Below are 12337 nucleotides of genomic sequence, written 5' to 3' on the forward strand. Positions count from 1 at the left end.
AGGTACTTATAGACTGTAATCAACCTTAACTTTCTCTTAGTTAAGATGAATAGATTTGAGCTCCTGGAGTATAAGTATAAGGCATGTTTTCTAACCCTTTAATCATTCTCATTGCTCTTTTCTGAACCCTCTCCAATTTATCAACATCCTTCTTGAATTGTAGGCACCAGAACCAGACACAGTATTCCAGCAGCGGTCGCACTGGTACCAACTACAGTGGTAAAACAACCTCTCTAATCCTACTTATGAGTCTCCTTTTTATGCATCCAAGGATTGCATTAGCCCTTTTGGCCATAACGTCTCACTGGGAGCTCATGTTCAGATGATTATTCACCACGACCCCCAAATCCTTTTCAGTGTCACTGCTTTTGAGGATAGAGTCCCCCATCTAGGAAGTATGGCCTACATTCTTTGTTCTGAGATGTATACATTTACATTTGGCTATATTAAAACACACATTGTTTGCTTGTGGCCAGTTTACCAAGCAATCCAGATTGCTCTGTATCAGTGACCCATCCTCTTCGTTATTTACCACTCCCCCAATTTTTGGGTCATCTGCAGACATTATCAGTGATGAATTTTATGTTTTCTCCCAAGTCATTAATAAAAATGCTAAATAATGTAGGCCCAAGAACCAATCCCTATGGGACCAACTAGAAACACACCCATTTGCTGATGATTCCGTTTACCATTACATTTTGAGACCTTTGAACAAGCCAGATTTTAATCCATTTACTGTGCACCGTGTTAAAAATATCTGACCCCGAGAGTATTTTCTTTACAATTTGGGGGAGAACGCAGCATGAACTGAGGAGAAGATTTAAAAGAGGAGTGTTCAACAGACAATAAGAACCACCAGCTGGGGAGCCTTTTATTTGCAGTCAGAGGGTGTAATTATTTGGGGCTAAAACAAGCTGCAGGAATTAGGAACAGGAAGATTCTAAAACCAGAGTGTGAGCCTGTTTCTTTTCTCACTTGCACTGGTGTAAATCAGGAGTAACTGTAGCTAAGTAAATTGTGTTACACTTCTGTAAAACTGACCCAAATGAGGGTAAGAGTCAGTCCCTGTGCTTGTACAAGGAACTGAGGAAACTCTTAAAAATCTGGGAAATTGGAACTGCATGGACTGTGTCGTATTCTGGCTTGAGTTCAGGTAATCAAGAGTGGAGTCTTCCTTGAAACTCACAATGGAGTTGTAACTACATATGCATCAGCCAGGGGAGTTGGTGTTATATATGCACAAGACCCTAATAAATTCCAAGATAAAATGTCCTGATCTGGAACTCAGTTACTTAACTTTTAAAAAAATGTGTTTTCAACCTGTTACCAAGTTCAAGATTAAGATGCATAATTTCTTATGGACATTTGCTTTCATTTCTGATATGCTTTACTGGAAAATCTTAAACTAGTAGAGATATAGCTGACATGAAGTTAAAGAACTACATATTTAGTTTTAGCAATGAGTCAGTCAGACATCTAGGCAATTACCTTCCTTTCAGGATGACAGCTTAGAGACGTGTTTATTTTGTCTCCAGGAATCCCTGTTATTTTAGGATCCTTTCCAGACTGCAACCAGTGCTAACTTGCCAGTATTTGGAGATTCTTGTCTATGCTATGGTTTCCTATCTGGGCTGGAGTACTCAATTTTTGACTTGCTGGCCTCCTTTCAACCTTTCTAGTTCATTTCCTGCTTCTGCGCAATTTCTTAATGAGGGCTGTGAGGCAGTCTAAATGTAGGGTTTGATATCTTCATCAGTCCTGGTGGGTCTATGCTGGTTTAACTGATTTTTTAAGTGTTTTAACCCACACATGGCTTTTGGTGGAACCTAGCTATTTTAGCAATGTGGTGACTCCTGAAGTACAGGGCTGATCTCTGGGCTCAGCCTCAGTTTGACTCTTGAAAATAATTTGAAGTCCAATCTTCCAATGTTCAGAGCCCCCCCTGAGAGGTGATGAATGTCTTCAGTCCCCCCTGTGGAGGCACTGAGCACCCAGCAGAACAGGGCCTCATCCTCTCTTACACAGAAGTAAGGGATTCTGCTCCCTTGGATTTCCTGAGACGCCCCTTGCCTCTGTCCTGCCACCAGGCCCCCTCCCTAGAACCTGCTCATTTCTGGAAAGCATGTTTCCTATAGGAGCTTGGTTTCCAGCGGCTCCCACAATAGCTGCTTCCTGACCCCCTAAAGGGGGCGGTTCCACAGTGAGGGAAGGCAATGGAGATTAGTACAGCTGCTTCCCTTACAACTTTGAGAGGGAGAGCACTTAGAGAGCCATCTCTAGGTCTGCAGAGCCCCCTGGGACGGGTTCCCATTGTTCATGGATGGAAGTATGGGATCCTAAGGCATTTGTAGTTCTGTATTCCTTTGTGCTTCTTTTAATAGGTGGTACAATCATTGGCTCCATTCAATAGATAAAAGTCCAGTGATAGGCTGGGTAAAAATGTAGCATTTTTGAGAAACTGGGCCAAATTCTGCTCTAATTCACACCACTGTAAATCCAGAATAACTTCATTGACTTCACTGGTGTTACTGTGGATTTACACCTGTACATCTGAGAGCAGGATCTGGCCCACTAGCTCTACAGTAGAAGGAGTACCATTCAGCCCACAGGAGCTATAACTCCTATCTAAATTTGATTAGCTAGCAAAATAGTTATTGTTCCCTGAGTACACCCAGTGCCATATAAGCCGGAGGCTTCCCTCAGGCAGTGAACATATGAGCTTAGTTGGAACAGACTTTGTTATCGTTTGACACGTTAGGGGGAAATCAGTTGCTTCTGTGTGGGAGAAAAGGTGCTTGTATTGAAATCAATAGTATTCCCCTTCTGAAAGATGCAGAGTCTCTGACTAGCTAGAAAACTCAGACCAGGACAGGGGTCCTGGAAGCCATTCTTTTACCACCTCCGGTTGGGGCTACTCAGTTCCGTCTATGTGGGGCTGTGTGCAATTGCCTCACCAAAAAAAAAAAAGGGGGGGGTGGGGGAAGAGGAAAGCAACAGAGACCAACACGACTGCATCACCTGTGCTTTGTGAGCTATGCTGGCTCCTGCTTTGTTTCAGAAAAGAATTCAAAAGCCTGGCCTTAACCAAAGGCCCTGATGGATTGGGACGGACTGTTAATGTCCACGACCTGTAGGACAAGTATGCACCACTAGAAGGTTACAGCTGGAGAGACCCAGGGCTCCACTGTCAGGCAGTGAGGCAGAGCGTTCTCAGTGGCAGGATCCCGGCTGTGGTTGTTACTGCCAGAAAAGGTCAGGCGGAATTCAAACTCAGCACCCCAGTTCTCACTCCAGGGCTGAGCAATGGTGTGCCCATCTCTTCGTAACTCTAATTGTTATGCTAAGCTATGCTTGGGAAAGATTTGAAGAGTAAACAGCAGAGGACTCGCTGGACAAATGGACTTCTAATGCTGTAGTCTGCTTTGGTTTTTTTTACTGGCTCACCAGTGTTTCTTTCCTACTCATTCTCCCGCCACCCCTCAAAAATGGGCAGCGGTCATACTCAGAGTGATGGTAATAAAAGGTGGCTGCTTGCTACAGGGCAAGTTGGCTCAGACTCACCAAAAGTTTGCCACATCTTTTCTCAGCCTCCTACCTGCATACAAAACACTTGCATGTCTCGAGCCAGCCAGCACTATGTGCAGTGCATGACATGCAGGTGACCCTCAGCTGCTACATTCTCCCCCTGCTTTGGGGTTACATTGTGTTGTGACCTAAAGCACTGAATGGGTCACACTGTTCATTCCTCCCTGAGTCCTGTGCCAACAGCAATATGTTTGCTGGCAGCAAGCAGCTGGATGCTGTGTCACCTGCTGATCAGAGACAAACTGATGCATGTGGGTGTTCGCCAGTCATAGGACCCCAAGTATAAGGTTAGGCCCAGTCTTTTCCTCATTGAAATCAATTAGGGATTTAACAGTGAATTGCATTTTCACAGGCCCTTGACCCTTGCCTCTCAGTGGAGGGCAACCTGAGCTTGATTCACTCCCAAGTTTACAGTGCAAATTCTTTACCTACAATGTACTTAGATTGCAAACTCTTTGGGGAAGAGATGTATTTTTGCTTTGTGTTTGTACAGGGCCTAGCACCATGGGCCTTGGTCCATGACTGGTGCTCCTAGGCGCTGCAGTAATACAAATAATGAATAATAATACTAAAAGCATTGGCTACCTTTTTCATGTAAAAATATATTAAAGGAACAAGGACACTTTAAGATCACATTTAATAAATGCACACACCTTTCTTCACTTGTTATTCATCATCAGTTACTTATTGAAACTGATGGATTAAAAAAATAACTTATTTCTCAGTAATGCTCTTTGTTTACTTTCTGTCAAGTTGGAGAGTGAAAATCATGAGGTCACTTTCACTCTCGCGTCCTCAGTACTGCAATGCTTGGGTTGCAAACACTGCAGGGAAACACTAATTGCTTTAAAATAGCTGTTTCCATTGGGATATTTTTTTAATGGATTTTTTAAAAAGCTTGTTTTTACAAAGTCTAAATTTTGAACAAACGTAGCGTTTCTCCTAAAATTAAGTTGTGTGTGCAATGTCATGGGAAATCAACAGATGGTGCTATTATAAACAGTGTTATAAATGTTGTTTATTTGACTATATAACAATTAGTGCTTGAATAAAATGCTGACTGCCAGCTGCGGTGCAGTTCATTTCAAAAGATGCACATACCACCAATAAAGTCTGTTCTTTGTTTCTTTCTAAGAATCCCCGTAAGGGAGTATCTCCTGCCTGCAGGTTGTATCCAGGCAAGCAAACAAAATACTTCATGGTACCAAATCATTACAGTATGTGGTTATACTTTGGAATACAGTTTATAAACAGTTCTGCTAATATTTTATCTGTTTTTCCTATGCTTTTCTTCTCTGTTTTATTATTACTGGTGAATAAACAGAATGGGAAAAGATGTATTTAGTGCACTTTAAGCGTAAGATGAAGTGTGCGTGAGGAGTGGACCCAAAGCTGAGGGACTAGTTGTCCCATTTCTGTGACGTGCTGAAGCTCTGTTGCCAAACTGAAGGGATTGTTGGGGAGACTTCCTCCTTTTGGGTGTTGATCCCCTTCTCCCATCACTGCTAACTCACCCCTGCCAGAGATGACAGCCCCGTATCTCATAAAAAGATCACTTTCCCATACCCTCATCCCCCATTTCAACTGATGCAAACTGAACAAGGTGCTGTAGTAGCTCCAAGGGTACTTCTTGGCAACAAAGCATAGGCATTTCTAGCAAAGTGCAGCTTAATATGAGTTTGTTTGCCAGATGGTGCTGCATTCCCTCCTTGGTGATGGCTGCGAGAAAGCATTTTGTTTAAATGATAAACAAATAAATGGATTCCCCTAGTATGACCTCTCTCCAAATGCGTGCAACCCCCACCCTTGAGACACAAGGATTATCGCAGGCTAGGTAAGAACTCTGTGCATGTGTGTGCACACGTACGTGTGTACATGCACCTCATTAATATAGTGGCAACAGCTAAGTTCCCCCCTGCAAAGGAACACTGCCATCAGGTAGGCTGATGTGGTTTCTCTTGTGACAATGAGTTTTCTTTCTTCGTATTTAGCTTGCAAGGCACTGGTCGATGAGCTGCTGTATGACATTAGGAAGGTGAATCCAAAGAGGACCACTGAGGTGGGGTCATTCCGAATAAGCCCTGGAGGGACACAAGAGAGGAATAAGGTAACAGGAAAATGGTCTGACAGTACATAATTGCTGATACGTGCAATTACCAACCACTTATCCAAACAGCAGTTGGTCTTAATCTTCCAACCTTTTTCTTGCTAAGAGTATCAACCACTAAATTGCTTCTGTTTCCTCTGAGACCCAAAGTAATCTTCAGGCAACAGATTGAGGTATTTTCCTCTTTTCAATACCTACATTTTTGAGTGTGTCAAGCAGTATTATTCCACTGATAATCTTGACAGAAATAAATCGGTGCTATACATGCTATTAAAAGAGAGAGAGAGAGAGAGAGAGAGTATATATATCCTGCCTAGAGACTGACATTTATCTAATCAGCTTTTGTACTGTATATCTGAAATGTATCTCTTACCTTCCTGAGAGCCAGTCTGAGGATACTGAATAGCTTCCAATCCTATTGACTGCAGTGGAAGTTGAGGAGGCGGAATCTTTGCCATTAGGCCTGGTCTACACAAGAAAATTAGGTTTAACTACATTGGTCAGGTGTGTGGAAAATCCACACCCCTAAGCAGCATTGTAAAGCCAACCTAAGTCCCCATGCAGACAGTGCTAGGTCAACAGAAGAATTCTATCATCAGCCTAGGTATTGCCTCTCAGGGAGGTGGGTTAACTAGGCCAATGGGAGAACCTACACTAGTATCTACACTAGTATCTACACTAAAGTGCTACAGCAGTGTAGCTGCAGTGGCACAGCTGTGCCGCTGTAGCATTTTAAGTATTGCCGAGCCCTTTGACTGTAAGCTTTTAGGGATCAAACCATGTCTTCCTCTATGTGTTGTGCAGTCTGGAGTGTACTGGATAGCAATGGATAAATAATAGAAAATCAAATAATAGAAAAGCCCTCGGGAACGTTCAGCCAGTCGAGTCATTCGGTGAATATTCTAGGATGAGTTTTCAGAAGAGAATGGCCCTTTCCATCATGGCTTTCTGTTGTAAAGATGAAGGCTGGCTGCTCATATATGACCGTGCCCACTTCTGATGATGCTTTTCAGGGCTGGCCTTATACTTAGGCCCCCAAGCTGCCAGTGTGAGGGATCAGGGAATGAATAGTGTTCCTCTCCAGTTCTGTTGCTGGAGGAGAAGACTGAGCTGGCCTATGACTTGTCAAGCCAGCTCAGAACTGAGTGGGCATGGAGCTCTCAAGACAGGGTCCCGGAGGTCACATACATTGCTGCATATGAGACCCTGATTCTGATCACAGTGCAATGCCACTAACTTCATTTATATGAGGGTAATGTTTACATGCCTCAACTTAACTCAGGGCCCACTGTGGCTGATGCTGTACAAACATATAGTGACAGATATTCCCTGTCCCAAAGAGCTTACAGGCTAAAAGGACAAGACATACTCAAAATATGAGGGGAAATATCTTGTTGCAGGTCATACAACAGGTCAGTAGCAGAACTAGAACTAGAACTTAGATCTCGTGGCTCCCCAGACAACACCTGGTCCACTGGACCATAGTGTGCCTCTTACACACTGCTTCAGATTTACACTGATGTGTCCAGTATCGGACTCTCCCACTAACACTAACCCAGATGTTTTCTTTAGGGTCACTTTTTGTGTCCTCTCACGTTGAGTGAAAAGGATCTGCTCATAGGACACTTCAAAGTACAAGCGATGTCATTAGTTGCATGTATTTTTATATAACATAAAATAGATGACTGTTCTCGGCACACAGATCTATGGATGAACTAAGGAGATCTGACTGTAGCTTACATTGCTGTAAGTGTTTACTCATTAGCAGCAATCTTAAAGTGGGTGAGTGCTTTTTTTTCCCTCTTCCCTAGTATCAAAAGTCCATATTCTCAATCCCTACTCAGTAATGTAATAGAAAGGCTCATTAAACCCATTTTTCATCATTTGTTTAAACATTATTTTGTTACATTTATTTCTTCAGAGGTAAACAAACATTCACTTGCTGTGCCTATCAACTAATCTCAAAACTCCATGTCTAAATTGCTGTAGTTTGCTCTCATAAACAATGTTTCCCCTAGCCCCAGTTTGCATACAGCTTGTCATTGTTTCGAGACGAACCTTCTGTAGTAAAACAGAAAAGTGTAGCCGATAGCATAACTTTTGGATGCCAAAGAGGAAATGCTTTCCAAGGCCAGATATTCTACATAGTTTGGTAGCCAAATTAGTTTTGACATAGTCTGGTGTCTTCAAAGAGGGCATAAGGGAATTAGGAGCCTAAATTCCACAGACTTTTCATGGGAGTGGGTGCCCGCCCCTTTAGCCCCCTTTGGCAAACCCAGTCATAAGCTTTTCAGAACCATATCCATTTTAGTGTAATTAGTGTAGTGCACATTAAAATTAGTCCATGGCAAGTGGATCCATAATATTTAGACTTCACTATGAATTAACCTTGGATAACATTTTCAAAAGCAACTAAGATCCATTTTCAAAAGAGGCACTAGGGACCAAAGAGCTTTGTTAGTGCGAGGCCAGCCAGAGTGTGAATCCACAATACACTGAGCTGATCACGTGGACCCTGCCTCCACGCACTGTAAATTCCATTGCACGTTTTGATGTACTCCCATTTATAGCAGCAGTACGTCAGCGCACACTATGGAACTTACACTGCGCGGTAGCAGGGTCTGGCTGGTGAGTTAGGCCTGGCCCATACGAGAAGGTTAGGTTGACCCAGCTACATCACTTAGGGGTCTGAAATATCCACACCTGAGTGACATAGCTAAGCTGACCTAACCCCCTGCACTAGGTCGATGGAAGAATTCTTCTGTCAATCTAGCTACTGTCTCTTGGGAAGTGGATTACCTACACCAATAGAAGAAGCCCTCCTGTCAGCATAGGGAGTGTCTACGGTGAAGTGCTAAAGCAACTAGACTGCAGCATTACAGCTGTGCCCCTGTAGTGTTTCAATGTAGACAAGCCCTTAGTGTGTGGCAAGCTAGTGCACTGTAACGTTCACACCCTGGCTTGTCACACACTAACTTGCCATGTAGACAAACCGTAAGTTTCACTGGAAGTCAGTAGGATTAAGGTGCTTAAATGACATTGTCATTGTCATGCCTGAAAATGGGACTTAGGTCCTAAGTCATTTAAGCACGTCTTGAAAATTTTACCCTATGTCTTTCTAAGCCATTAGGCCAGGAACTATCTTCAAGTTCCTATGTCATCAAAATATTAATATAGAGGCTTTTCTTTTGTCTGTTGATCTCTGGGCACCTAATGGAATGTGTTTTCATCATGGTATCTCTCTTTAAGAACAACAGAAATACATAACTTTGGATCCATGCGTGGGATAATGAAGTATTGGTAACTGGAAATGCAGAATGGATAGAGGTGTACAAACATTTCATAACAGCCAACATTTGTAACAATGTAACGTTTGCAGCAGATTTGCAAAGAGTGGTTTATTTGCCCCATTTATTGATTTGTTTTTTACTATGACAAAAAAGCCCTGGAGAAAATTAAAAAAAAACTACAAACAAACCTTTCTCTGGAATCTATGGCAGCATCCTCAGGTCTAGGACTCCCACTTCACTTGGTATTTCTGTTTGTTCCAATTTTAGGCCGCAATTTTGCAAACACTTACGTGCATGTTTAACTTTATACATGTGAGCCATCCCACTGACTTCAACGTTCTCATGTTCTCCAAGCACTCCTGTGACTTCCAAAAGATGCAGTGTGGGTGGTACATGGAGGGCTGGCTGGTCACTGGTGCTGGCTTGCCAGCTTCATGCCAATTACCAACCTGCACTTATAGGCAGCTGAAGCTACATCCAATACGACTCCAATATTATTTTCAACAATTGCTGTTGTGGCCATGGGGATGTGATGGGGAATGGAAGGGGAAATGTCCATCTCTCTCTTAATTTGTGGCCCTGATTCTGCAAGGAGCTCTGTATGGCTAGATTCCTCCACCCATTGGAACTCACTGCAGAATCGAGGCTTAAGTCAGAACTAGAATGTTTTTCTATTGAAAAATGGTTATCAAATAATGTTCAGTGAAAACTTTCCTATTGTTCACAACTCTGCTTTTTCATGAAACTGAAAAGAAAAATATTTGGTTTTTAAATTCCTCCCCCTTTTTTTTTATCCTCTTTTTTTCTTCCACTACCATTTCCCAGGAGGAAAAAGAGAATAATTAAAAATATTTCTTTGAGGAAATTAAAAAAAAGTGAACATTTTTAGTTTATTTAGAAAAAAAATTCTAATGTAAAATACCATTTTGCTTTTAGCCGTCTTCAGAACTTATCTGTCCTTAATTACTTGATTTTTAAATCAGCCCCGCAACAGTCACAAAACCAATCAAATCAGCAAAGGAGTGAGAACATGAGAACTGAGAACATGCTCCAAAAACACCAGACTCTATATACATTATAAATACTAGAGATGAACCTGAATCAAAACCCTCAACTCTGAGAAAATTCAGAACCACAGCTGATCAAAAAAGGACATTTTTCACCTTTTCTCCCCTTTTTATGTCAAAAATGTAATAGTTTGAGAAAAACATCAACATTTTGAATTTAGAAAATTTTGAACCATCTCGATTCAGAACTGGATTTTAAAAATAAAATACAGACTGGGGCTGGTAGGTCTTTCTTCACGCATGACTAAGTAGGCGTTATTCTTAGGCTGGCTGTGCGTGCCCACACAAAATACACCAATTTAACTAAACCAGTTTCTAAATCAATTTAGTTTTAAATTGATACAACTCCCTCATGTGGACACTCTTCACTTGGTTTAAGAGTGTCCCCCCCCCTGGGAAGCTGCATCATATTTCACTTACATTGGTTTAAAAATAGCTAAAATCAATTTAGCTTAATACAGTTGCTGATTTTGAAACTGATTTAATTAAAATTGTGTAATTTCTTTATGAAGACCATACCTTACTTGGATGAATAAAAGAACCTGTCAAATCTGAGTCAGCCTTTGGACATTTTCCCCCTATTTATTTAGCTCTGAATTCTGGAGCAGGGTCACTTCATCAAATCACACAAAGATATAATTGTTATTTTGTTTGTACTGGTTAAAATGTTTTTGGTTTGCTCTATATGATGTATATTATCCCACATTAATGGGGATTTTGCTTTGATATCAAGTATTTAGTTACTTCTAATACTTTAGACATAAGAAATTCCAGTCTTTACATAGTAATTCATATTTGTATAAGATTTACATTGATTTATAACTTAATTTGGATTGACTTCAGGTATAAATTGTGAAGAAAGGCCAGGAAATTAGGAATGGCAGTATAAGAGCAGACAATTTACTCTGGTAATCCTACCTTTGACAGTGGTTTATATATCTGAGGCTTCAGAGGAAGGCAAAAATAATGCATTCTGCCAAATATGCATTGTCCTGGATATGTGTGTCATGTAGGTAGGTGGAGAATTCCTTTCCAGTGCCAGCAGGCAATCAAAGTTCATACATTGAAACATGAACAGTGATGTCTCGTGTAGGTATTTACAATTTCCGTAGCAATATTGCTAGGTTAAAATATTAAATACCTGATAGAAATTGTAGCACCAACTTGCACATGGTGAATACAGACCCAGATGGTGCCTAAGAGACTAGATGGATAAATCAGACAGATGCATGCATCATTAAAGACTTCCTTTCTACAGAACACACTTATTCATTCATGAGACAGAAACCATTCTCAATACTACATCTCCACATGTTGAAGAATTAGTTTACTCTGTAGTATATTAAAGTTGACATTCATGGAAGGGCCAAATTGTGACCTGCATAGCAATGCAAGGGAGTAAGGTCAGTAACTGAAAACGCTTTATTTTGCCGACAGATGTAAATTTCATGTCCTCTGCTACCTAAAGACATGCCCTTTAAGATATGCTTTTGTCTGTAATTCAGTGGATCATATTCCCATCCCCCTGTGTGAGAAGAGGTAGAAATAAAATGATCTTGGTGGCATTTATATTTATCTAAGAGTGAGGAAAGTGATGTAAAAAATACTGTGTCCCAAGCCAAATCCAGTAGGGAAAGTCATGTCAAGACTCATTCAAACTCATTCCCCCACAGTTTATTACACATGCACTTGCTTAGTCCTTTGAAATCAACCTCACATATTTGTATGGGATTGTCTGTCTACCCAAACTATGGCCATCCAACCAGAGTCAGTAAGGGAGACCTTGCAATCTGCACTAGGAGCAAGTTTAAACATATATTCGTGAAAGAATTTTGCTGGGGAATGCTTATTCCACCCCTTTTCCTAGCTGTTTTAAGGGTGGTGCATGACTAGCACTTCCTTTCAAAATATGAAATTATGTGGAATTTAAACAGATTTATGGAGAAATTACAGCGAGCATTTTCATGTCAAATTTGCAGAACTGAAGTTTTGTTCTTAACAATTTAAATATAAAGTTTTGTTTTATCACCTCAATAAAAAGTCTCATATCCTATAATATTTCATGAATGTAAATTCATGAAACAGACAAGACCTTGAGTCTGAGACCTTAAGGGGAAACACAGATCTACCTGGACTATATGGAGCCCACACAGTAAAGAGAGGTAGAACTTCTGTGGAAGCCATCCTTGAACCCCAGGCTAGTACCTTCCTTGAGAGAGACCCACAATGGGCCCATGTGAGGGAGGGGAAACAATAAACCCAGCCTCACTGAGGACAGGGAGATTGCT

At 41.3% G+C, this 12337-nt stretch overlaps 1 protein-coding gene across 1 annotated transcript in view; it reads left to right on the plus strand.

Moving 5' to 3' along the window:
• CNPY1 (canopy FGF signaling regulator 1) overlaps window positions 1-12337 on the plus strand; it is a 58924-nt gene that overhangs the window by 10536 nt on the left and 36051 nt on the right. The window contains exon 2 of the mRNA XM_067542801.1: window positions 5577-5692. Within this exon, the coding sequence (XP_067398902.1) occupies window positions 5577-5692 (116 nt within the window). The remainder of the gene's footprint in view (window positions 1-5576; window positions 5693-12337) is intronic.

This window comes from Emydura macquarii, unplaced genomic scaffold, assembly GCF_026122565.2.
Source record: "Emydura macquarii macquarii isolate MOO-44397 ecotype Brisbane River unplaced genomic scaffold, CSIRO-AGI_Emac_v2 contig_719, whole genome shotgun sequence".
NCBI lineage: Eukaryota > Metazoa > Chordata > Testudines > Chelidae > Emydura > Emydura macquarii.